Source organism: Hirundo rustica, chromosome 1, assembly GCF_015227805.2.
Source record: "Hirundo rustica isolate bHirRus1 chromosome 1, bHirRus1.pri.v3, whole genome shotgun sequence".
Taxonomy (NCBI): domain Eukaryota; kingdom Metazoa; phylum Chordata; class Aves; order Passeriformes; family Hirundinidae; genus Hirundo; species Hirundo rustica.
The window spans coordinates 151,071,397-151,097,723 of record NC_053450.1 but is presented as its reverse complement, the minus strand read 5'-3'; the positions used below and the strand labels follow the sequence as shown (position 1 = coordinate 151,097,723).

The 26,327-nt window shown below is 41.4% G+C and overlaps 1 protein-coding gene across 3 annotated transcripts in view; it reads left to right on the top strand.

Moving 5' to 3' along the window:
* The window catches only part of LOC120764554 (sodium channel protein type 5 subunit alpha-like), a 215,693-nt gene that overhangs the window by 98,513 nt on the left and 90,853 nt on the right, over positions 1-26,327 (top strand). For all 3 annotated transcript variants that reach the window (XM_058419749.1, XM_058419748.1, XM_058419747.1), the window contains exons 11-16: positions 30-203; positions 2,626-3,027; positions 12,138-12,270; positions 15,797-16,035; positions 20,907-21,080; positions 22,543-22,899. In XM_058419749.1, coding sequence (XP_058275732.1) covers positions 30-203; positions 2,626-3,027; positions 12,138-12,270; positions 15,797-16,035; positions 20,907-21,080; positions 22,543-22,899 — 1,479 coding nt within the window. The remainder of the gene's footprint in view (positions 1-29; positions 204-2,625; positions 3,028-12,137; positions 12,271-15,796; positions 16,036-20,906; positions 21,081-22,542; positions 22,900-26,327) is intronic.

Genomic DNA, 26,327 nt, shown 5'->3' with positions numbered 1-26,327 from the left:
GTTATACCTCTTACAATCTTCTGATTTAGGCACTTGCCACTAAAGGAATTGATTCGATGTCACTCAGCTCATTGGAAATGTCACCTAAAAGTGGGAAAGAAAGAAGAAATAAGAGAAAGAAAAAGAAATCTTTGGGGGCAGATGAATATGGGGAAGACCAAAGGAATTCCAAGTGTGACTACGATGATGGACAAAGGAGGATGGTAAGTCATGGTCTGCAACATCACTTGTTCCACACCATACTTCCCTGGACAGGCCAGGCTCTGAGCAAGGCAATTAAAACTGAAACTTTCAGAAGAAACAGTTATTTAATATGATAACTGATATTAGCACAGCAGATACAGCATGCAGTCTGTGCCAGAACAGAGGAAGAAAACATATTACCTCTTTATTTTTAAAATGAATCTAAAATGCCCATTAAACATTTTTACAAACCTTCTTTTTTTCAAATTTTTTACTTTTTTTTTTTTTTTTTTGCTTCAAGATTACCCTCAGTCTGGTTTATTTTCTTTCATTCATCTGATTATATCTACCATATCCCTACTAGAGATAAAAAAAAGTCTTAGTGGAAACCTACAAAGCTTAAAAATAAAAGAGAGGAGGAGAAAAGGAGGAAACTTGTCTCTGAGGGCTTTTTAAATATTATACAAAGACATTATTAGCATTTTTATATTCTTTTGCTAGTTGCCTCCAAGTCAAAACTTTGTGGCACTTGTTTCTGCTTGCTATTGCAGGGAAGAAAAACAGAGAGACAGTGTTATTAAATAAGGTTTTATGTAAATGTTCCTGACATGCATGAATATGAATCTGCCCATGCTGTATGTATCAAAGGATCATAAATAGCTCCAGATATTTTGTCTTTGTTTTACTGAGGGCAAAGTTTAAATCAGTTTGTTTTGTTGTTTTGTAATAGCCATGTAATGGGCTAAGTCCTTTTCTATTTTGTTGTCAGTGAATTTAGGGATACTTGGCAGCCATAAAAAGCTCATAGAAAACATGTAAGTGGTGTAAGTAAATGTGACCAATTAATGACTCCCCAGCTCATAAAATTTACCCAGAGCTGGATTTCTGTAGATGACATGCATTTTTTAATCCAATAGTTTCTATTGTTGTCTCATTGGTTGAGAGGGTCACGTAAAAAATTGTGCCTTTTCTAAACCCAGAATTGCTCTTTAGCTTCATTCTGGATGGGTTTCAGGACACCACGTGCCAGCAGCACCATGGATTGGAGCTGTGCATTTCCAGGTTATTTCTCAGATTAATATTCCTTGTTTTCACTTTTTGCCCCTGGATGTCATATGCATGAGAAGCGTGAGAGACACATTTCAAAGCTTATAGTAAATCTTCTCTGCAGGGCTGTGTCTGGCATGGTTGGAGGGAATAAGGCTGAGTCATCATTCAGATGCTATCTGAGCAGCTGGAAGTGTGTTGCCATCAGAAATCAGTCTCAATGACTGTGCCATGGAAAGCTAGGCTTGGATTTTTGACCAGCTGAAATTTGGTAGCAATCCAAATGGGTTGTTTTTAGTTAGAAAGAGCCTGGGTTTTGTACTCCTCCATGTACCAGTGTCACTAAATAGCATCATTACATAACTCAGTGGTGTAAGCTACAGCACAGAAATCAGGCTTCATTTGATTTGTCTGCTTTGTGGGTGCTGTGGCAATCTGACCTCTCTTCATAGATACTTGGCTCACTTTCCTCTGAAGAAGCTGGAAATTCTGTGCAGGCATAAATTCAAAAATATGTTCTGCCTAAATGTTCTTACTCCAGTAATTTCCTCTTTAGAGAGAAGAGAAAGGGATAGACTTGAATTTCTTTCACGTTTTCTGAAGATCCTTTTTGCTCTGCCGGATTTTAGGTGTGTTTAGTCCTTGGCTACATCTTGCTGATGCTCTGGCAGAATTGCAGTCTCACTAACTGACGTCAGAGTGGATCGTCAAGGCTGATATTTGAGCGAGGGAGACTGCTGTGTACTGAGGTTACCTAGCCCTTAAGCAGCCATGTGCACTGAGATAATCATTTTACAAACTAATAAACCATATCCCTCTTCTTGCTCTTGGTTTGTTTGTTGTTTTTGTTTTGTTTTGTTTTGTTTTTCTTTTATCACTTTCTTCCGTCGTATTCTGCTTCTTCTTCTTCCCTCTTCTTCTCATTTTCCCTGCAGTTCATTTCCTGCCCTATTTCTTTATCTATTCTTCTCCCACTGCACTGTTCCTCCCCTAGCTGCTATGAAGATGTGTGATGATGCAGTAGATTGGAGCTGGATCCCCTTCCCTGCTCCTGTCTTCCGCTCCTTGTGCTGCCTTCCCAGGTCCTCTGGCACTTGTCCCATGGGGGGAGTAGAAACGAAGGTAGTATCACACTGTGAGCTGAATGCCACCTTGACCCTTCCAATTTCAGTACATCCTTAATTGTCAAGTGCTAGACAAATACCTAAAGGCTAGGAATGACTGTCCAACCTCTTAACTTTGCGGAGTCTGAATACCTGTAATTAAGTCTCTCTTTCTCCGAAGCGCTTGGTTTAACATGGAACTTGCTGCTCTCCCCCAGAACTTCCTCGCTCCTGAAAACGTGTTGCAAAATGTTGTTTCTCTTTCCCCTTTTTCCTTTCTGGGGGTTTCCAGACTCTCCTTGGCATTAGTTATGGTCCCAGTGCAAACTTGGTGAAGCGCAGAACCAGCCACGGAAGCGTTTTCAGTTTCCGACTCCGTGGCAGAGACACTTGCTCCGAGACAGATTTTGCCGATGATGAGATCAGCATCGCTGGGGAAAATGAAAGCCACCGGGGCTCCCTCTTAATTCCAAGATCTGGGAGGCGTCCAAGCGTGCAAAGTCAAGTGAGCCATAGTTCTCACCCTGCTACTCCCAACTACACCCAGACGGGCAAAAGGAACAGCTCAGTGGATTGCAATGGTGTGGTTTCCCTGATAGGAGGAGGCACCGGGGCACTCAACCCAGACCCTACTTCTCCTGCAGGGTTACTGCTCCCCCCAGTTATTATGGAAAAGCCTGGGACAGGCAACCTGGTGAGTACTTTATAACTTTTGTATGTGATTCGCACTCTCGTTTCCTTCTAAATGTTGTTGGAGATTGCTGTAATTTATTTACGCCATATGGAGTCTGCAGTGAGAAACCCAGACCCACCATTCCAAGCAGGGTGGGAAGACAAGGAGTTAATTCACAGAGAAATGTGTGCCTAGTGCGTCCTCAGGGAGGTTTGTGCCTTCTGGTGAGACTTTCTCTTCAGAGCTGTCAGGCGTCAAATAATTAAATCTTGAATTTGATGCAGACTTTCTTTTCTTGAAGGGACATTTTTAAACTTGATTTCTTTTGACTTTTGAATACCTGACATTGTCTGGTGGATAGAAAATGATGGTTTTTAAATGATCCAATGAGTCTTGCCATCTTGAGACTGTGTTTTCTTTCACTGTTTGGTCTCTGCATCTGGCCTCTGGTCTTCTCTTGGGCTGCTTGAGAAGGGCTGTTCCTCCAGTCCAAAGGTAGTTCCCAGAAGGGTTTAGCACACAGTTCAAATAATACCCAGGAAATATGAGCAGATGATCAACAGACTTCAGCCCTTTTGCAGATTGCCAGCATCTTGTAGAGCAACACCATGAGATGGTGTTTTTGGAAATAGCTGCTACACAGGCAGAGCAATCTGGACAGGTTTCTAGTTTGAGATAGTGGGAATTCATCTTTTTTGTACAGATAACCTGCACTGAAGCTCATCACTCTCAATAGTCTTTAAATGATGGGTGTCACTACTGCAGTCGGTGTGGGCAGGATTTGTTTAATTTTAGGGATCAAAAATGGATCAGAATAATCTCTCCTTGGAAGTGCCTCTTTCTGTTCACTTTAACCACAAGCCTTAGACAAGCCCACTCAGAGTACCAAGGTGCCAAAACCAGGTTACGTTGGTAGGGGACAAAAAGCAAATGTGATTTATGTATTAGCCAAGGTATCTCTTAAAGAGAAATGTGAGTGAGATGGATCCCAGCCATGGTGTCAGATTATCAGTAAATTTAGAAGGAGTTTTTTTTTCTCTAGAGCCAAGCAGCTTCATTCCTTTCAGGGTTTGGACTGATTTTTTTTCCTCTCCTCTCTGGGCATTCCCTGTAGTGCTGCAAATAGACTCTCACACCACCCATGAGCAAAGGGGCCATGCTGCATGTGGGAAACTGGTTGGTGTGAAAATTATCTGTTTTGTTGACAGTTTTGAGATTGTTGCTGCTTTTTGAGATGTTCACATCTTCCTTCATTTAGGACTTTGGTAGTCCCACTTTTAGTCTCTGTGGACAAGGATGAACAGTCCTGACACAATTCTGTAAACAGCTGAGCAACAGAAATGCTGTTTGTAGATAGGGAAGTTTTAGCAGATTTAGCTCTGTGCAAAAAAAAAAAAAAAAAAAAAAAAAAAAAGGTGTGTATTAAAGGAACTGGGGAGGAAAATCTGTGCATCTGTTTAAAAAAAAAATTCTGAAGCAAAGTCATAAGACCTCAGTAGATGAGTAGAGGATGTCCCTTTTTTCTCTGTAAGGAAAGCAGCTCAGCAGGCTGCTGAGGCTGTCCCAGCTGTCAGAAAAAGCTTAGCAAAGCACAAGAGCACTCAACCTTTCACAGAAAATATCGGTATTTTACAGGATTGGGTCCTGAGGTGACAGGGAGGCTCTGAGCTCTGCTGGCATTTATTTTCATTTGTCAGCTTCCTGCCCTTTGAAGAAATGGATGTCGAAAATTGAATGGCAGGGGTGGGTGAGCTCACTTGGTGGTTCCCTGGCCATCTAGGAAATAACACCCAGGCACTGTAGTAACAGATGCTCATCCAGTGATGCAATGTGAAGGATGTTGTGTCTTCTGCAAAACAGATTTGGTATCTAATCTATCCAGAAAATGTGAGCTGGAGTTAAAAGCTAATTGGCAAGGGGCCCATTGCTGTACAGATGTATTTGCTGCAGGAGTCGTAAGCACTGGGCACAAACCTGTAGCCTCAGCTGTGGCTCAGGCAGAAGGAAATAGCAAATCTGACTCCTCAGCGTGCTTGGAGATAAATCAGCATGGTTCTTGGCTTTGCATTTGATGATTTGCACCTTTTTTCATGTTAAAATTTGTAGGTGAATTTTGTCTTTGTTAGCAGCTCTGGTTTCTTTTTACAATCTCTTGATGTGTTTGGGGAAGGTCGAAGAAAGATGTTGCAGTTACCTCATTAACCGCACTGACCCTGCTGCTGTTGTTTATTTTGAACAAGTGTGAGCCCATGGTCGAAAAAGACCCACTTGGGCTATCTGTTGTATCTTTCATGAGCAAGAAATGAAGGGCCAGTCCATGAAAATGAATTTCTGTAGCATGGCTTAAACCCTGACTTCCAGTTTCCTGAGGTGTAACTGTGGCTTTGCTCATGGAAATGGAACAGCTGGGTAGGTGGAGCTAAAAAAAAAAACCACCACAATTTACAGCATTAGATTTTTGGAGATGTACTTTTTAATGTCACTCTGTGATGCAGAGTAGTATCAGATGAACATAACACAGACCCGTCAGACTGCTACTAAGTGGGAAGATCACTGAATTCTGATTTGGGGAAAGCTTGGAGGAGCACTACTGATTTAAAAGACAGAGCAAACAAGATCTGACCATCTCTGGATTTGCATTTTCAACCTGTAGCCCTTCAGTCACAAATAGTGACTTAGCCTATAGTTGTCACAAATTATTCCTAAGTGGGTTCTCCTCAGATTTCTCCAGGAAAGCACAGTCACCAGCCACTTTTGAGTATTTTACCCTGTCAGCTTTAGCAATACTCACCCTGAACAGTTTACCCCAGGCTAAGTGGTTGCTTTGGGGCCACAATGAAAACTTCCATGCCTTTGTCATTGCAACTGCTACCCCCTGTCCCAGCCAAGGGACATCTGCCCATGGGAGTGGCTGCAGGTGGCAGCTGAACTGACATGAAAACATCTGTGCAGTTCAGCTGCCCTCTCCAAGAGAGAAGTGGCTGCAGCAGGTTATCCCACTGTTCAGGCTGGTGACTCAGAGGAGTGACATTCTGGCACTTGGCTGCAGAAAAGAGTGTAAGATAAAAAAGCCAGTTTCAAATGCTCTGCAGATGGCCTTGGCTGCTTGGCACGAACGGATGAGCGGGTTTCCATGAGAAACCAAGTGTGTTTGCACGCTCCCCAATTCCTAAACACAGCTGAGGAAAAAGGGAGGCTTTTAGGTTATCTCAGTGGATGGTGCTACAGCCCATCAGTCTCACAAGCTGGGGCAGTCTCAATGGCCATCAGATTTGCTGGCCATGGTCAGCATGGCCCATGCTAAGCAGCACCTGCCCATGAACTCATCTGCATCAAAGTAGTCCTCAAAGTCCCCAGGGGCTTCAGTGCACAGCCTGAGCAAGAGGAGGACACCCTACCCTCTGCAGGGAGCCCGAGCACCTCTGCACACTTTGCTACACCCATGGGTGTCCCCATGATGCCTTATTATTGTTAGCTCTTTCCTGTTGCTAGATACTTAATTGTTATTGAATACCTATTATTAGCAGATATTTAGAACAGAGACTCGACAAGGAAAAGGCCTTGTCAAGGGCCTCTTTGCAAGGGAGGAAATGATGCCTTAAGTTTTAGCTTTCATGTTTTGCAGATTCTGTGCTGCCTAGGGGTGCAGTTCTGAGCCTCATGTTAAGTGCTGTAAGCTCTCTTCACAGAGTAGGGAGACAAAACAAATCCTTTCCATGCTGCAGACCAAGGACAATTTTCAGGCCCAAAAGCACAAACAACGATGGACTGAAGGGAGGAACAAGAAGGATGGGACCTCACAACCTGAAGCTGTAATTGGACAATTAAACCCCAATATGCAAATGGACCAAAGCTTATAAAAATGTAAGATCTCATGCCCGGTCAGCAATTTATGACCATTTTGGGTCCACCTTGGGTGTAGCCATGGTCAGACCCTGTCCTGCCCATGGTGTATCCTAAAGGCCTTTCAATAAATATCTACTTTATTCACTAGCTCTGTCCAGTCTCTGTTCCAGGTCAGCCTTCCTGAGGCATCACCCTTGCCACAAGAGTTCCCACAGGAAGCAGGGGCAGTATTGTGGAGAGATGCACAGAGGTTTCACTGCAGTCAGGGTCCCAGCCAGGGAGCCTGCAGAGGTGATAGGAAGAGCAAAGTAGTGTGATATGAAAGTGTGGTCTGCAGAAACCCTTCACAAAATCGAGTCTGGTCCCAGCAGGCATCACCTGAAGGGGAAGAGCAACAGGTGGTCAAGTCTGAGGGGTGCAAGGAGCTTGTCCCAGGAAACCCATGGCAAGTCCTGGTCATTCTTCTGGAAAGGCAGAGGACTCAGTCAGGACTGCCCTGTTCTCCCACCAGCTTTCTTCAAGTGGTGCAACTGCTGATTGTATCAAACTCACCCCAGTGTAAATAAGACTTGAGCAGGGCCTGGTGACTATAGTCGAAGTCCTAACTGTTTTTGTCTTGACCTGAAACTGAGAGTTTTGGAAAATGATGTATTTTTACACTCCTGCTGATTGCTGGATGGGATTTTGGCTTTTTTCTTCTTTAGAGAAAGTCTATATATTATGTAAGGGCACACTACAACCTAAAGGTTCTGCACCTTCCTGCACTATTTATTTATAGCTTTTCATTGGTCTGTTTTGTCTTGGTGTTTCTTAGTTAAGAGGTTAGAATAACACCTCTCTTCACAAGGTATTGATATGCTTGAGCAGAATCTGATTTAGTTAATGAGCTCTTACCTGAAGCTAAATTTGTGTGTGGATTCTGATGAGGCTGAGTGAGATCTCACCTGTGGCTGTCAAGAACTTCTAGAGGGTCAAGGAGCACACAAAACACCGTCCCTTCTTGCCTCTTAAATCCTATGGGACCCTTTCCTGTAACAGTGTGGGGAAATCACAAGATATTTAATTTAATCTGACTTTATGGTTGTTCCAGAGGTTGGAAGTACAAGAGAAGTGTATGCAGGACTGAAAGAGTGGTGGTTTCCAAGTAGGCACTGGCTCTTAGCTGGCGATCCCCACTGCTCTGCTCTCCCTGGGGCACCTCCTCACCAGAGCTTCCCATCAGTCCAGGAGCAGGGCTGTGACATGGTTTTGGGGTGGGCAACGAGGCTGGAGTAACCTGGGGACACCCTCTTTCACATATAACCTTTCCTGGATTTCCTCTTGGTCACACTCATGCTTTCTCCTCTAGGAAACTTGAAATGCTGAGCATTGCTAAATTGGCAGGAGGGAAAACATCTGGAGAATGAGCCCTTGAGAGTGGCCAGGCTGTTTATCAAAGGGCTGTAATAAAGACTTAGAAATTTATCTTTAGATTAAATTATTTTTGTGATAGTATTTTTAAAAGAAAAACAAACAAACAAGAAAAATACCTTGCTTTTTGTTTCAGCTAAGCATAAAAGGCTTTTGCTGACCACATTGGTTTGAGGTTTTCATGTTGATCCTAAATCTACCCTGAGGTAAAATTTCTCTCTTTCACTTCTTGCTTTGCCACAGGACTGGTGAAAAGGGAAAGTGTTAGCAGTTTCCATGTTCAGAAATAAAGGTCAACAGAATAAGTCATCCAAAAATCCACCAATAAGTTATGTGGATAAAAGCTACCCAGCCCTCTGATGCTGTCACAAAGAGAGTTGTCACCACAGCTCTGATTTCTGCTCATTTCAAACTTTGCTTTTTTACATCCTTAGTGTAAATCACTCAGATTTGGTACAAATATTTCAAAGTGCTTTAGTTTAGGGTGCATCTCTTTAAATAGTTAAGCATGTCCAAAATTAGGTGCTTTCTTTTTAATGCTAAGGTCTATTATAGCCACTTTCAATTTCATTAAATATTTGTGCTGATGCCTTACTGGGTCCATTGCTTATGGTAAGTCCTACCCACCTCCTTTTCTGCTTGAAAATTTTTGAAGTGTACAAAGAAAATTAAGCCTGTCCTGGTTCCCAAAAATGGTCTTTAAAAATGCTGCTGTGTTTGAGCCAATCTTCACATAATTGTTTTGACATAGTTCAAAACTGTAGGCAGAGAGAAGAAAATATCTCTGTTATGCATCCTCATTTTCATGTAAATTACTGAATAGTATATTTATCTCTATAGAATTTAGCTAATCCAAAGGAGGAACATTTTCAGTCAATCAGAGGCAACACGAATGATCTTGTCCTGCTGGAGGTGCCTATGTTTAACTCCATTGTGATTTCTCATCTGGGTCCTAGGAAGACTCCTTGCATAACTGTGGGGACTGCTGTTATTTTATGCTTAATTTCTATAGAAATATAAGTACAATGAGCAACTGTGACTGTGTGTGTTCTCTCAAAGATGATAATAGCCTTTATGCTGCCTGCTTGTCCAGTTCCTGGAATTGTTTCTGTCTCACATTGCAAAAGCTGACGGTTCCTTGTGTGACTATCATCTATCTCTATTCTAAAATAAATAATAGTAGTATAAACCCAAACCCACACATATCTATTCTTTGCATAGGGCAAAAGCTCATTGACTTCCTTAAGCAACTTTAATAATTTTAAGCGATTCACCTGGATGGAAACTTTCTTTCCTGGAAAAATTCTTCCTAGTAAGTGACAAAGTGACTACATGATGGATTTACTGCTCTGTTGGCAAATCTTTGCCCAGTGGCATTGCCTGCCACACACTGTCCTGGCTCTAGGGATGAACCTCTGCTCTGTGCCTGGTGCCAGAGGGCTGCCAGGGAGCAGGGGCTTGGTTTAGTTGAATAAATTTTTTAAAAATAGGAAGAATTAACAACTTCTGAATGTTTTTCCTTTGTCTTTCTACCTCTTTGCACTAGTGAATAAAAGGTGGCTTTCAGATAAAGGACTCTTGATATTACTGGTACATCCTATGCTTTAGGTCAGAGGATGGGGAGATATTAGAGCTTAAAAAGAGAGAAGCAATCCAGAGAGATTTGGAATTTGAGCGGTTTTTTACAGTTCATTTCACAGAGGCAAACTTGTGGTTTGGGGTTTTTTTCCTCTTTTTCTTTACCTTTTTTTTTTTTTTTTTTTTTTTTTTTTTTTTAATTTATTCTGCATAAAAATTTGTCTCCCTCCTGTTTTTCCTCACCCTGTCTAGCTATTTCTTTTTGGTACCATGTATTTGTTTTGTATTCCAAGCTGCTGTGAATGATTATGCAATTTTGTAGATGCTTTCTTCATTAATAAAACATTTGTTGTTTCATTGGTTTTTATTGGATGTTTTTGAGGTGAAGGAAATCAAGGAAACTAATGCATCTGAAACACCATTCCTGGTATTCCCTGGCTCCTAAGCCAGGGAGAGAGAGTTTTCTTGTTGTGCACAAGTAAGACTCTCTTTGAAGAGTTACTGATTATAACTTTCTTTTTGAGATGACTTTGTCAGTAACTCAATGGATAATGAGCTGATTCAGTTGAGGGTTTTTGTTGTTTTTTCTTTTTTTTTTTTTAAGGACATTTTAGGGGGGAGAAAGGCCATTTTGGAGCATTATTGCCTTTCTGGCCCAGCTAATATTTTAAGTGCTTGCTTTCAAACTCCTTACTCTTCTCTGATCTTGCAGTGATTGATATTTTTTAACTGCAGTGCTTGAAGTGACCTGGGACCAGCATCCTGTTATAATTGTCATTGTCAACCAGTGGACAAACATCTTTGCCCTTTGCTGGGGCTATCCCCTGCCCTGAAGAGGTCACACTCCAGAAAGATGGCTTTCAGACCTTCAGCACTTTTTTTTTTCCTTGCTTTTCTCATGGATTTGCCTTTCTTGAAGAGCATTTTTGGTAGAGAAATGGTGAAGAGGAGGGATGCTGGGTTCCTGGTCACCAACAGCAGAGCTGTGGAGCTGCTGCTTTTGGCACATCTCAGGTGTCACCCCGAGTGCTGATCAGGGTGGTCAGGGCCATTTCTGACCCAAGTGATGAGAAGATCCAGAAGGCTCCATCTAATTCCTGTGGCTCATTTGTCAGTGGAGGAACTAAAGCAGCTACTCTGATACCTGAATAAACCAGAGCTTCTCATCTTTGTAGGGGTTTCTTCTCATTTCCTGTTTCCTTGAGCTATAACTCAAGAGCCAACAGGATCCATCTGCCTACACCTGTCTTGGTACACAGTGTCTCAGACCTCACAGCCTGGATGATTGAAGACCAAGGCAGGGTCTGTTAAACATTTCTTTTGGGAAACTAAGGGTCTCAACCAGGAGGTCTGTGACAGAGGACGATGTCGAACCTGGCTTTCCCAGGTTCTTGCACCTCAACCACTTTTCTTTCCACCTGTGTGGGATCTGGAGGAGTAAACAAAGAGGGATTTGTTCTCTATATGAAGTGGGAGCTTGTAATAATAAAAGCCTTAACATCTTGCTCCTGTGAGCTGACAATATAAAGTGTTTCATGCAGTGTGTGTCTTCAGCTATACTGTATTTCTGTCTGACTTCAAAAACCCAAGGCTACAAAAAGCATAAAACTAATTTAAAATGAGACGTTAAACAAAGACACTTTGGGAGTTCTGTTTTTCTCGTATCTGATTTCTTTGGGGTTTTTTTTACATTTTTCTTGAGAAACATGAGAACAAGGGTTAGGTTTTTTTATTTTTCCCTGAGAAAAAGAAGCTAAGTCTCTTCTCTAATTACTGAGCTTCAGAATCCATAACACCAAAGATCACCACCATGACAATATGTTGCTGAGATTTGGCAGTGTTTCAGAACAAGGAAAAACATGTGTTGGGGAATCAGTTTGCTTTGTATGATACCAGAGGTCTGTAATGGAGCTGTTACCCCCACCCTTTTTCTTTTCTAGATGTATAATTAAATAGTTAACACATTTCAGAAATAATGGATTAATTAATGTAATTAAGCAGGCCTTCTTTCACAAGCAAAGAGCATGGGAAAGCAGCACTGCCATTCCTCTGGCACCATAAGCGTGCCTTTATTTTCACCCACAGTTTACATGAAGGTGAAGGGCAGAGCAAATTTTCCCAAAATTGCTCAAAGTGCCGTTTTTAAAAAGCTGTGCCCCACCAGCATGTCTTTAACTCAGAAGTCAGTGAGCTTTAGACTCTTCAGATGACAAAATTAATGCTTAGGCAGTTTTGAAGTTTCTACCCAGCATCTGCCTTGGTTTTACTGTGCTGATCCAGTGTGTTCCTTCAAACAGACCTCCCCCTCGGACGAGGCAAGCAAGAAACAGCTTTTAATGCCCCACCGGCCCTCAGTGGACCACTCAGATGAGCCCTTTCAGAGGCAGAGGGCAGTGAGTGCTGTCAGCATCATCACCAGTGCCCTGGAAGGTAAGAGACGTCCTCAGTTCCCCAGCTCAAAGCCACAGTCAGCGTTAAAAGGCAGGAAAAAAGTGACACAAAATGCCCTGATATTGTTTTGAAAGACGGTGCTAAGGATAGTTATTGCAACCCCTATAACAGGGGCAACACAACCCTTATCTTACCCATGGACTTTTAAAAATCCAGAGAAAATGCCATATAATCAGAATTGGAGCTGTAAGGTTTAAGATTTTGTGCTGTCGCAGTGTTAGATTTACACAGGGCTCACTAGAGTAGCAGAGCACCAGCCTGGTTTTGGATGACTGACTGTGCATGTGCTGGTACCTCATCTCTCTGGGGCTGATGGAAAGCCTGGCACATGCAGAACATCCAAATTGTGGGGGAGGCAAGCCTTAAAATCTCCAAGTCTCTCACAACAGGGACGCTGCAGTGTAGTTCGTGTTTGAGTCCCACCAAAAAATTTGAGGGTGCTCAAAGGACTGCTCCAACCCTCGCAAATATTTCTCAACAGATTTTTCCATTGCTCTTCTCACAAGCTGCAGGATTTTCCTCCTCTGAGTTTCAATAGGCAGGAACTTTGTATGTTCCTCTTGGAAATTTATTGACAACCCAGAGCAAGACCCCCACATTCACAATAATTTGATTTCTGTCGTGAAGGGGCTTCTTACACTTCCTCGTGTCTCCTACACTGCAGAACACAGAAAAATGTCAGCCAAGAACACAGTAGCAAGAGAAATTTTGGATTCTCCTGCAGCCTAATTCTCTGTGTGTCTGATGGATAGGGACTCACCTAAGAGATGCCTTACAGACTGGAACTGGACATTGCCCAGTGTGAAACCATAAAACCTTTCCTCTTCCTCAGTTTTCTACCCTCCCCGTGGTTATATTCAGCAACATTGTGGCTAGAAGATATATTTGTGTTTGAATAAAGAGCTGTGTTCTTAATAAGGAAATAATCACTTTGGTGTATTCCAGTATTTAATGTACTCTGCAAAGGTTTTATTTGTTTTATGTGGGGTTTTTAGCAATTAGCTTTGTGACCAATTAGCTTTCTTGTAATGTGTTAATGCCTAAAAGGCCTGGACTTCTGCACTTTTTGTTTACTTGATGGTATTTTTCTCATCCTTTATAGCACAGAAATAGAGACCATCCAGGCTAGGATAACTCAGAGGGCATGGCACTCAGGGATGTGGTTTAGTGGTGGACTTGGCAGTCAAGGGATAACAGCTGGAATCAGTGACCTCAGAGGTCTTTTCCAACCTACATGATTCTGTGATTCTATCTGGAAGAAATCCTTATCAAAGTTTCCTACCTCCCAGACTTTGATTAGTCACTGAAACTAAGTACTTGTTAACAAGGAATGTCAGATCAGAACAAAATATATTGCAGGATATAACCACATTCATGGCTGTAAGATTTGTGCAAAACTCTGAAACAGCCAGACCAGAAATCCCTTCCTTTTTACTTACTTGGTTTCTGCTCTTAGCTCTTGGGTAGTCAACAACTATCCATTTTTTTCCAGACATGACAAAGCCTTGCAGACAAGAAAGGACCTATTTCTTATTAAATTTAAAAATAAGAGGAAAAAACATCTCCAACACAATGCTGGTTGTATTTTTCTGATCATTTTTTTTAACAGTAACGGAAAAAAAGAGAAGAGGCTAATATTTTTTCTTTTGCAGATATTAAAAAAAAAAAAAAAAATAGGTATCTTATGTTTTCCAAAGATCACATTTACTGGGAAAGGACATTGATTTTTAATTGACTTAAATCATTTTAATGCCACATAACTTCTAAACGAGGACAGTCACATCTTCCTCCTTCCCTTGCTGTGTTCTTGCACTTTGTATGGTTGGTTTTCAGCTGGATCCACAAGCAGAACCAGCTCACCCAGAAGGTCCAAGAGCACAAAAACTGGCAAAAGAACAGAGAAATAACATGTGGCTGAGGCTAAAAGGGTGAAACCAAGCCTTCTAGCAGCAACCTGAACCGAAAGGGACCTATGTTGTGAAGAATAAGGATATAGTTCTATGTATTCTAGATTTACATGGAAAATTAGATCCTTAAGGAATTGACTGCCCTAAATCCTTTATTTCTTTCAGCGGCAAGTTTAAAAAAAAATAGGATTTTGCATTGAAATCTGTGGTTCTCAAATGGAGAGAACCTCCTCCAGCCTCTCTCTTTGGAGGCTGGAAAGAGTCATTTCTTGGGAGCAATTTGGCAGTGTAGATGAGTGTGCAAAACCTGTGTAGATAGGACACCATATGGTACTTTGGAAGCTTGATGGAAGACACCTGATACCACAGTTCTGTTGTCATTTGGAGAAAAGTGGATAAAGACTCAGAGAATCTGAGGAAAAATTTCTCCAAGATGAGCAAGTCCAAGCTCTGACTGAATACCGCCTGTGCCCACCAAAGCACATTGCAAAGTGCCACGTCCACTCAGTTTTTGAACACTTCAGGGATGGTGACTCCATCTGTGCTTAATCACTCTTTCACTGGAGGGATTTTTTTTTTCCCAATATCCAGTCTGAAGCTCCTCTGGCACAGCTTGGGGCCATTTCCCCGTGTCCCAAATGCTTCCTGCCTTGGGAGAGGAGGCTGTTTATGAGCTGATTGAAATAACAGCCTTGGCTGAAGTTTTCCTGTTATCAGTGCAGCTTCTAATTATATAGACTAAAACCATAATACAGCATTCCATGCCCATAAAGGAATCAGAAAAGGAAGGCATTAAGCAATTCTGCTGATCATTGTCATTTAGCCATTAACTGTCTTTTTTGGCTTTTCTCTTTTCCACCATTTAACACAAATTATACTTTTGAAGCTACTTCAGTTCTTTTGTGCATAGGTAAAATGAGCTTGTAAAAGTGGTATTACAGGCAATATTTTAAGAGCACCTTTAAAAAGCACATTGGAGTTTTAGTAGGGTTTTGAAACTGGCTTATGTGCTCCCTGATTTTCTCTCTGGGCCTTTCAGAATAATCAGATATTTAATGCCCTTTTGGATTGCACAGCAAGGACAGAAACTGTTGACAACCAGTGATATTCTGGTTCTCAAGTACTTAAATCAGCTTTAAATATTGGATTTAAACTCTTTCATCTCTTACCTGCTTTAAAAGGTATTACTTAAGATTCTTTAAAAATGTGACCGAATGAAAAATATATATTCCAATCTAAGTTCAATGAAGATAGTGCATTCTTATTCATTTGAACTTGGCAAAATGGAAAACAGAGTAAGAATCCAAGCCTGTATGTAATACTAAACCTCACATATTTAGTGTGATTCTCACTTTTTGCCTATGACACTTTTAAAAGGCTTTTACTTTCAGAACAGGTCACTGTCTGCTAAGTGCAGGTCAACTGGCTAAAACCCCAAAGTGTGTAATTTGCCAGCCTGTTAAAACAGGAATATTTTTACCTTTGAGAAAACTTTGGGGTAATTTGTGGGCCTTCCTCTGTGTTATGAGTAATTTTAAGTGTTCTCTTGTCATATAACTCAGTGTGAATTGACTGTGACTTTGCTGCTTGTGACTTAGAGCTTGAGGAATCGCACCAGAAATGTCCTCCCTGCTGGAACCACTTTGCTGTTAAATTCCTCATTTGGGATTGCTGCCCGCTTTGGCTTTTAATCAAGAAATTTGTCAAGTTTGTGGTAATGGACCCATTCACTGACCTCACCATCACCCTCTGCATTGTGCTGAACACGCTCTTCATGGCCTTGGAGCATTACAAGATGACGAAGGAGTTTGACCACATGCTCTACATAGGCAATTTGGTAAGTCAGTGTGGACTTGAAGTGCCGCCTGAGGGGTGGATTTCCTGCTTTTTAAAGTTTTGGTTGTGGTTTGGGAATGTCCCATTTTGATAAACTGCCAGCATTGCTTTGCCTTTTCAAGCAAGTCCATGAAGCCACCACTTTCTGAAGAGAACTGAATGAAGAACAAGCGTCTATTTTTATCAAGCTAACATATTCTAATGTTATTAGTAACCATTAAAGCCGTGGTTTTGGGCTGTTCCTGATAGATATCTGCTTAAGGAAATGAGATAAGAGAAAGGTTAATGAGCTTTATTTGAGATTTCTGGTAAAGCACCCATAAGGCAGCAGTTCTTGGTGACTAATAGTGACTTTTATGTTAAAAAAGAAACTTACAGAAAAAAAGCAAGGCAAAATCTTGGAGGGAAGTGGAGCTGTGTTTGATCAAGGGTTTGATATCTATGCTGCAAGGTGCCGGAAGTGCATCTTCTACCTGTGCTGTGTCCTATGAAAACCCTGGGGCAGAGGGGACATGGAGAAAATGATGATTTGAGGGGAAACCTAATGTGCAAGTCAAAGCAGATGGGTGTAGAGATGCAAAGCAAGCAGAGGCCACACTTCTACAAAGAAAAGTGGTGGGACACTCAATAGTCAAGCTGCAGGGACAGCAGAAAAGCCTTTCCAAGGGCAATGTGATAAAATTTGTGACCCAGGGGGCCGCTAAAATTCTGTAGTTACCACAAAATGGAATCTTTTTCTTTAATCATCTTTCTCTGAGTTACGTTTGAAAGTTGCCTTGTGATACTGCCTTAAAAAATAGTCTAGAATCCCTTTAAATGTAGAAGAGGCTGAATTAGAAAAGGCACAGGCCATCCAGCTATGGCAGGGTGGGATTGCCCCTAAAATGTAGTGGTAGCAGCAGAGATATCCTATAGGAATATAAGTGATCTGGAGAATCTGGACGGTGGATGCTGCTAAGTTTGCACTGGAGGAGCTCGCAGCAGAGATTATAAAAGCCCTTCATTTATGTAAAATCAAAGGTTGCAGTATCTCAAAGCTGGATTCATGTCACCTAACTTCAGATACTTACAGCATAGGAGATTGTCTGTGCCAGTTGTCTTTGACTCTTTTTAAAGTCAATGGAGAGTAATGGACAGTTCCAAGCCCCATTAGTGTGATGTTGTAGAGACACTTACTTTTGGATAAGGTGACCAGTGGCCTGTAGGGCTGTGACTTTTGTAGCCATTGGCCACAGTGGGTGCACACAGAGACACTGCAGCTGTGAGACCTGCCTTTAGTGAGAAACCCCCACGCTGGCAGGCTTGGGGGGGTGGTAGCAATAACCAGGCATTTTGTATCAGTCCTAGAATATAGGATATAACACATATAGATTTTTTTTTTCTTTACTCCAGTCCTTGTTATTTCTAGCTCTGGGCTTCCATGGGCAGGTTGAGGTTATTCCCCTCGGCTGTGGGACCTGTCTCCAGCTTTTCAGCTGATGTGTCTTGGCAAATCTCCCTCCATTGTTGTGCTAAGTAGAAATCTGTTTAGGTCTCTCTTGCTCCAAACCCGTGCTCTTGCCCTCTGCAGAAGGCAGTAGATAAGGATTGCTTGGAAATCATCCTACAGAGCAGTATCCAGCTTCCCTTTGCAGCCAGCATTCCTTCTTGTTGCTCAACAATTTGTTGCCTTCTAAGATGACTTGAAAAAATTCCTTTGCATCCATCGAAGCAGGTGGCCAGGCTGCCACTTCCCTCTCTGGCACTTGGGATAGTCAAGGTGTCTGCTCCTCACTCTGCTTTTGGCAGATCAGCTTCCCCCTTTGCAGACCACAGGCAGTGAAACTTTAGCCCTTGGCATCCCTCCTGCCAACACAGCTCCTGCAGACCTGCCAGGGCTGAGCAGGGCTGTGCCAGGTGCCATCAGGGAATTAAACAATCAGTAGAGACAGGAACTTTGCAGACAGAGAAATTTTATATGAAAGACACTTTTTTTTTTTTTTTTTCCCCCTAGAGGAAGGAATTTTACATAGGAAATTTTGCAAAATTTTGCCAAAAAAGAAGAAAAATCTCGCTCTGAGTTTTTTAGCACTGCCTAGAGCTATTTTTCTTCTTTGTGCTAAGGTGTAAAGTAAGCAAAACAGCCCGCCTCTATTTTTTGTAGCAGGCTGATGGCTCGGGGGTCCCCTTCTCCTGAGATCCCAGCTTGGGTCTGTGAGAGCCCAGACTGTCCCAGCTCACCCTCGCCAGCTTTACTAAACCCCCGCATAACTGGATTAATTGTGAGCAGAGCAGGTCAGAGAAAGGTGACTCCATTTTGTGGAAGATTTTGCAAAGTCATTCGCAATGAAAATTGACATTTTTTGCGATTCCCTGTGAAAGGGAAGGGAGTCCCAGCCCCGGGGCAGGCTGCCAGGTGACTGCAACCCCTAAGCTGCAGACTGCCAGCCCCCCTCTGCCCCACGCTGTCTGTCTGTCTGTCTTCTAACCCTCTTTGAGTGATTATGCTAGCATTAAACAGGGGAAATATTAAAGAGGGCAGGTCTTCGGCGCTTTTTTTTTTTTTTTTTTTTTTTTTTTCCCCACTCAGGGAAAATGTAAAATGTTCCTGAGAGAAAGGAAAGAATGGAATTGGAATATAGATTTTCTTTCTCTGGATCTGCCAGTCATTGGGGCTCTCCCGCTGTGATTGCCCGTCTACTTCATTCAGCACCTGCTACTTTCAGGCCCCTTTAGTTCATCCTTTACAGGAGTGAATATTTTCAAATGTGATCAGGCCAGCTGAGCACGTGTACAGAGTTCATCTGCACACGCAGTCCCACCACTTAAAAATGAGTGGAGAGAGCAAGACTCCCTCAATTTCTGTTTTCCTTTAGAAGCTGAGGTACCATTATACAACATTAAAGCCTAAATGGCGGAAATGACAGGTAAAAGGGTTTGTTGGGGGTTTTTTTAAGACAAAGTGCTCCACATCAGCAGTGTGATATTTAGCACCAGTGGGATGTTAAGCTACTTGTTTTCTTTCCAGCCTTTATCATCTGAAACACCCAGCCCCTCGTGCAGGCGCAGTGGACCAGGTGCCGTGTGAGATTTGTGGCTGCTACGCGCACACACGCACAGGACTCCTGATGCCTTCAGGAAGGCTCAGACATTTTGCTGTCTTGCTGTGACATTTCCTTCTCAGAAGGCTATTGATTAAAATGATTCAGGCAAGGAAAGTGATCCTCCTGAGTCATTTTCCCAGCAAGAGGGTTGCATAATGCGTGCAGCGTGGTCTCGTAGTTTTTGTTAAGGCAGTCCCCTGGATACAATTTCACAGACGTCCAGTTTCGTCTTGTTCTCTGTCCCAGGAAAAATTTGAGCACTGTGGTGGGAATCTTTGGTATCTCTAACCCCTGTGACTCAGAAGTTCTTTGCTAATTAGAAATATGAGACAGGTTGTATGTTGTGTTCTTGGTATGAGGTGGTGATGGAAAGTTGCTCCGTCCCAAGGCATTGCCGCAATCCAAGGTATCATTTTCCTGAGGGGAAGCAGAAGGTGTTTTCCGTAAGGAATTGTGTAAAGTGGCCACTTGGAATAATTAATTCCTGAAGCATTACAGAGCAAAGCCTAACACTCCTCAAATTCAGGCTACGATAATTTATTTTTATTCTTTAATATCATAAGTGTATGATTTTACTCTTTCATGTCTTAGTGGGTGTCTCATCTCTGTTGCTCAGAGTTGATCAGTTTTGCTGGGCTAATGTAGCAAGTATTCAACTTCTTGGAAGGAAAACATTTCTCCTTGACTGTATGTTAGTGACACATGAGCTCTGGATTTCCCCTTCTATTTTGACCAACAAAGTGCATTAATGTTGATTGCTTCATAGAAAACCAAGTATTTTAATTTTACAGATATTATCCATTTCTGCAAATGTATCTATTTCTATTTCAGAAATTCCAGAATTTTCCAGAGACACAAAGCTCTGGGCAGCTTGTAATAGGATGTGAAAAGAAAATAAAACAGTATATGACAAACTTGGTGCCCACATTTTGTCATTTTAAGTTGATTGTAGCATTGCACTATGCATTACTTAAACTGGACATACAAAAGGACAAAATCTGACTCTCTGGGATACTTTGCAGGAATCTATTACAAGTGAATTTGCTGTCAGCAGCCTTCCTTTCCCTGCTCCCTCTGCCTCATAGGTAATATTTATATGTTGTTTTAAAGAAAAATGTTCCAATTAGAAGCTCCACTATATGACATTTGAACTGGGTCATAAATAACCAATGTGTTCCCAAGATGTAATGAGAAGAAAATTGCTGTGACTATTTGTAAAAATAATAATAATAAAAAAAAACAACAACAAAAAACCAAAACAAACCAATACTCAAATTAGAGTTTCTAATAATCTTTGCTGCCAGCAATAACCTCAGAATAACTGGAGGCGTGCATTGCCCTTCTATTGATAATAAGAACAAAATAAAAAAGGGATAATACACCAGATACACTGCAACCCAAATAGCCCTTAACACTCTCCATTCACTTAGCTTCCTCCACTGAAATTAATAGATTTAACCTTTATAAAAGGCACCTTTATTATACCTTTTTTCATTTTTTTTTTTTTACCACTGTACTTATTCAGCTGATGGAAGGAGATGGAAATGTATGTTCCAATCCAGATCCTGAATTCAGATGTCCTTATAAGTTTACAGCAGTATCAGATACTGTTGTGAAAAGACTAGACAAAATTGTAATAGTGCTAAGTAGTCAGCCACAAAAAAAAAAAAGCAAGCATTTGTTTGTAGAATGTGTCTGTCTTTCTGCTGGGTTCACCTGTGTGAGTGGAAAACACAAGCAAGGAGTTGTGCTTAAAAGGTTGGTTTGACTTCATATTTTCTTTCTGCAGGTCTTCACTGGGATTTTTACAGCAGAAATGATCTTCAAAGTAATTGCCCTTGACCCCTACTACTATTTCCAACAGGGCTGGAATATTTTTGACAGCATAATTGTTATTCTAAGTCTGATGGAATTGGGTTTGTCCAGCATGGGAAACCTTTCTGTTTTACGCTCCTTTCGACTGGTAATGGTCTTATTCTGTTCTTACCCACCTTTTTTTTTTTTTTTTATTTTTTTTTTTTTTTTTTTTTTTTTTTTTTATTGCATATAAACTCTGGCATGAATGCAACATATTTTCTTAAAAACGCATCTGCCTATAATTACTGCAGACTGGTGAACAGTATGTGACACTAATTACTGTGGGATAAATGGAATTGTTCCAGATTTACATCAGGGTAAATGAGAACATAATTTGATTCCTTTTAGCTGTGCCAGGTACTTGTGGCACACTTAAAATATTTGAATTCTAATTTGTAATAAAGATCTGCCATTTTATACCTGTACACCTGCTAGCACAGACAGTAGAAAATTGATAGCCCAAGAAATGCAAGAGCTGATAACTTGTTGTTTTAGGAGCTGTTATTCCTAAATTATGTTATAAGCATGCCACCGTTCTTTTAGATGTTGTCAAAAGAAAATATCTTTGAATTATTCAGAGAGAGAGATTTTCTCTTTTTTTTCTAGAACTGATCAGCATAACATAGCATCTGCCTTTCACAGGAACTCCTTAGCTGTCAGCTCCTTTGTTAAGCAGGGGCAGTGGTGTTCCATTAATGAGAGATTGGCAAAATGCTGGAACAGAAAAGTACTTTTCTTTCCAGCTTGACATTTGTGTTGCACTTCATGTACCAAGATGTGCATGCTAATTGTTCTGGCCATGTTATTTCTTCAAAATTTTAAAGATCTGGAAAATAAGCCCTTGTGGTTACGTTTACCAGAAGAAAAGTTGTTGATTTTTCCCCCCCCCCCAAAAAAATTCTCTGAATTGCTCAAAAGCATAGATTTCCCATCATTGTCCTGAGTGTCTCCCTTCAGTTTTTGGAGCAATCCTGCTTCAATAGGCCTTAATTTAAAGCTTCAGCTGAAAACACAGTACAAGGGCTAGGCACCATTTACATCCTTAAAATAGGTCTTAAGTGGGTCGTGGGCTGTGCACAGACTGCTTGATCCTCGGCACAGAAGCGATTTTCACCCTGGGAGCTAACAGCTAATGACATCTGACTGAGGCTTGCTCTGAAGCACAGAGGAATTCCTTCTCTCGCTGTGGGACCAAACCTGAAATCCCTCTCTCCAGATGCCTGCCAGGCTGTTTATTTTGAGGAGGAAAAGCAACACAAAAGAAAATACTAAGAAATAAATTTCATCTTTCCATGCTTTCCCCACCAATGGGGGAATGTGCCATTAAAACCATGTCTATCTAACCAGGCAAAGCATAGCTCAAGGAAACTTAATTCTCATCTGAGAAGCCCAACTGATGTTTTATTAATAGAAGTAATGAGGTTAACAGGAAGTGTGGCTAAAATCACCTTGTACCACGCACACTGCGGCATTTAACATCTTTCACGTTTTACTCACTTTAATAATTCATTGGCTGAAATGGCTGATGCTCCTGCGAGCTGACACTGTTGTTTACGTTCTGTTCACAGCTGCGAGTCTTCAAGCTGGCAAAGTCCTGGCCGACCTTAAACACACTCATTAAAATCATTGGCAACTCAGTGGGTGCCCTCGGGAACCTCACCCTCGTGCTGGCCATCATCGTCTTCATTTTCGCCGTGGTGGGAATGCAGCTTTTTGGGAAAAGCTACTTGGACAATGTGAAGAAGATAAGCACGACTGGCAATCTGCCACGGTGGCACATGAACGACTTCTTCCACTCGTTCCTCATCATCTTCCGAATTTTGTGTGGAGAGTGGATCGAGACCATGTGGGACTGTATGGAAGTAGCTGGGCAGCCACTGTGCCTTCTCGTCTTCTTGTTGGTCATGGTGATAGGAAACCTGGTGGTGAGTTCTTGAGATGGTTTTGCTTTTTTTCATCCTTGTCTGGTGCGCCTGTGCAAATGTACCAATTTTTAATCCAGAAACAGCAAATCTCACGTTGCTTCATGATTTTAATCCACTGAACCCGAGTTGTCACCAAGAGAAATTTGCTCCTATCCCAAACACAAAGCTGCATTACTAGTTGACTAGTTGGGAATGAGGGCCTGCTGGGTTTTTTCAGAAGAGCAGATGTTTTACTATAGGAAAGGCACACAGGTTAGTCACAATGATTTTATTTCTTAGGCCGTTCATGGGGCTGATGGCATTCCTGATCTCTTTTGTGTACAGGTGTGAGTATCACCTCAACTATCCCTGTTTTGGGATATTTCTGTTGCCCTTCACTTCTGGCCCAGAACACACGGCACAGTGTCTTTGAGCGAAGTTTGGAATGTCTTTAGTCTGCATGTTTTAGGAAGGTTTTGTTTACAGTAATGTCACTGGCTCACTTCCTCGTTTTTTAATAGGCTATCCCATAAGCATGGCTTACATAAGCTCTGAACCTATTAAGACTGAATTATATTTCCCTGTTGACATCTTAAGGAGCGCTTTGCTGGCTTTCAGTCATTGTGGAAATGTTTTGCCTGTTCAGCTTACAGAGCAACTTTGATATTGTGGCTCTAATGGCCTTACTGTTTATGTAGTGAGTTGTTTAATAGTAGATGCTGCTGTCAAAAAAAAAAAAAAAAAAAAAAAAAAAAAAAAAAAAAAAAAAAAGAAGAAGCTGGGTTTTGCTACCAATTGCTTTTAGTGGTTGTTTTGCTTTTAAGTACCCAATGTTTAGGTTCTTGGCTGCTGGGTTAGAAAAGTTCTTGAAAGAGCTTGTAGAAAAACAAAGTGTGTTGCTTTGTTTACATTAACCTAAATTTTAACTGTTATTTTTGCACTGAAAATGTTGATTGCAAGAACAAGGTATCTTTTTTACTTTTTTTTTTTTTTTTTTTAAATAAAAAAAGTCAAAAGATTAAACTGTGATTACTCAGGAAATGGGAAATTGTTTATGTTTTTTTCTATGATTTACCCTTTCTATAAATTTTCCTTGGAATTAAATTTGATTAGATGAGCTGGGGCAAAATATTACTTTCTTTATTAAGGAAAAAACATCATTTATTATACCTTTTAGGAGAGTTAAGCCTGAGATCTAGAAAATTGATCTCCCCCTGACATTAAGCAATGTGTTCTGTGTATGATGATGAAAGCTGGAAAAATATGTGTTAAATTCTGGGGGAAATGTTAACATTTGAAATGTTCATGGATTATTAAAAGATGTGAATTAGCAACATCTGATACCCTTAGATATTAACACTCATCAGTGTGCATAAATTCTGTTAAATATGAAATCTGGCTCAGCAGAGACTGCATTAACATTATCTACGTATATTTAACCTTCAGTGCTCAAAAAAAGACTGTCCCAGATGTAAAACCAGATATTGAAAAACTCTGTCAGCATGGGTAAGCTGAAGTTATTGGTCAGTTGAAAGAAAAAATTGTTAGCTTTGCTCTTTTCAGCCAACAGTTCTGTAAGGATGTGGCAAAGACTGATAAAGAGGAATGATTCTTGTGTTTGGTCACTCATAGAAAAAAAAAAGGAAATTATTTATTGGTGATGAAGGTGGTGAAAAGAGCCACATATTCTGAATCATGAGACTCATCCAGTGCCAATATGGAGATTTCATGTTGTTGATAGCAGGTAGAGAGGAGGTCATCTTACACCTCTGACATCAGCAAAATTGTTGCTTTCTTCAGTACAAGTGGGTTGAACTCACCAACTCACTTACTTGCATAGCATCATCAGAGACAAAAGTTCTGGTGGCTAAAAAGCACCACGAGCCCTTTCAAATAAAAATGAAATAAAAATGCTCATGTGCAAAAACTTTTGCCTGTAACTCCATTGACATCTGCCACCAAAGTCCCACTTAACTTGCTGAGATCCTTTTTCCTCCTCTGAGTTTCAAGAGCCAGTTCTGATAAAGAGTATTATCCTGAGGTTTTATCTCATTTGGACTCAAAATACTTCCATAGTGTCTGGAGGCACGGAGAAAGTCTTGGTGTAGCATATCTGTACATGCATCTAAATGAAATACTTGTATCTGTCACATCTGCCTTATGGTGATGTCTGTGGTCACTTTCCCAACTGCAAGGCTGAGGATTATGGAGCAAACTTGCTCTTGAACTCCTGTAAAGTCTGCAAACTGGTGTTGAAATGGTTACAACCACTGCAGTTCTGTGGTATGTTCAGTGGTTTGGTTTGCAGCTCTTACCCAGCGTCACTAACATAAATTCAGAGGAATGGTGGAAGAAAAGCCAGGAAACTTAGTAACTGCCCTGGGCAACATCATGTTATAGAGCAGTCCAGTTGTTGAAAGGAATTTTAATATATCTTTATTCTTTGGGTTGTATTCATATTTCCTGAAAATGTCTTGGACAATTTGTGTGCAATGCCACATGAAACTATATTTAAGGCTGGTCAGCTGATGAGTGAATCATCTTCAAGGATCTAAACTTTACAATATAGTTGGAGAACTACGTGCTGTGTAACTGCCTTTTGCACAATAAAGTTGAACTGCTCTTGCCAGCTGGCATTTAGAGTCATTGATGCTGCTTTAGATGGTAGAGCCAAACCAGACAGACCATATGAATTTCTTCCTCCTTTCAAGAGAGAGCTTCTGAAATAACAAAGTGAATAATTATGCTTTTTGTTAAGTTTTCAAACGGGCTTAACGTATTTTTAACATCTATTTCTGTTACTGAAGGGAACAAGGAAAACCACCAAGGACAGGAATTATTAAGATGATGTAAGGGAATTAGGGTCACGAAGCAGGTCCTGGTGCCCCCTGCTCTGGCAGGTCAGCTGGTGTGAGAGCCATTGTGACACCAGCCACTTCCCAGGGGACAGCTGTGTGTGCTGGGCAATAAAAGTGACACTTCCATCATGGGCAGAACAATGTCCCAGCCTCGCTGGGCGTGCGTGATGCATGCTGGCCAAGCTACACTCTTACCTTCCAGTGCCCACCAGGATGAAAGATGGCTCCTGCCAGCATCTCCTGAAGTGCCACCAAGAAAAGGACAGCTTGACGTGCTGCAGTAGTTCATAGAATTCACACAGAATTCACAGAATGTCTCGGTTGGAAGAGACCTTCAAGACCATTGAGTCCAACCCAGCCCTAACACCTCAACTAAGCCTTGGCACCCAGTGCCACATCCAGTCTTTCTTTAAACACATCCAGTGATGGTGACTCCACCGCCTCCCCAGGCAGGCCATTCCAATACTTTATCACTCTTTCCATGAAAAGCTTTTTTCCTAATATCCAGCGTGTAGTTCCCTTGATGCAGCCTGAGACTGTGTCCTCTCTTTCTGTCAGTTGCTGCCTGGAGAAAGAGACCAACCCCACCTG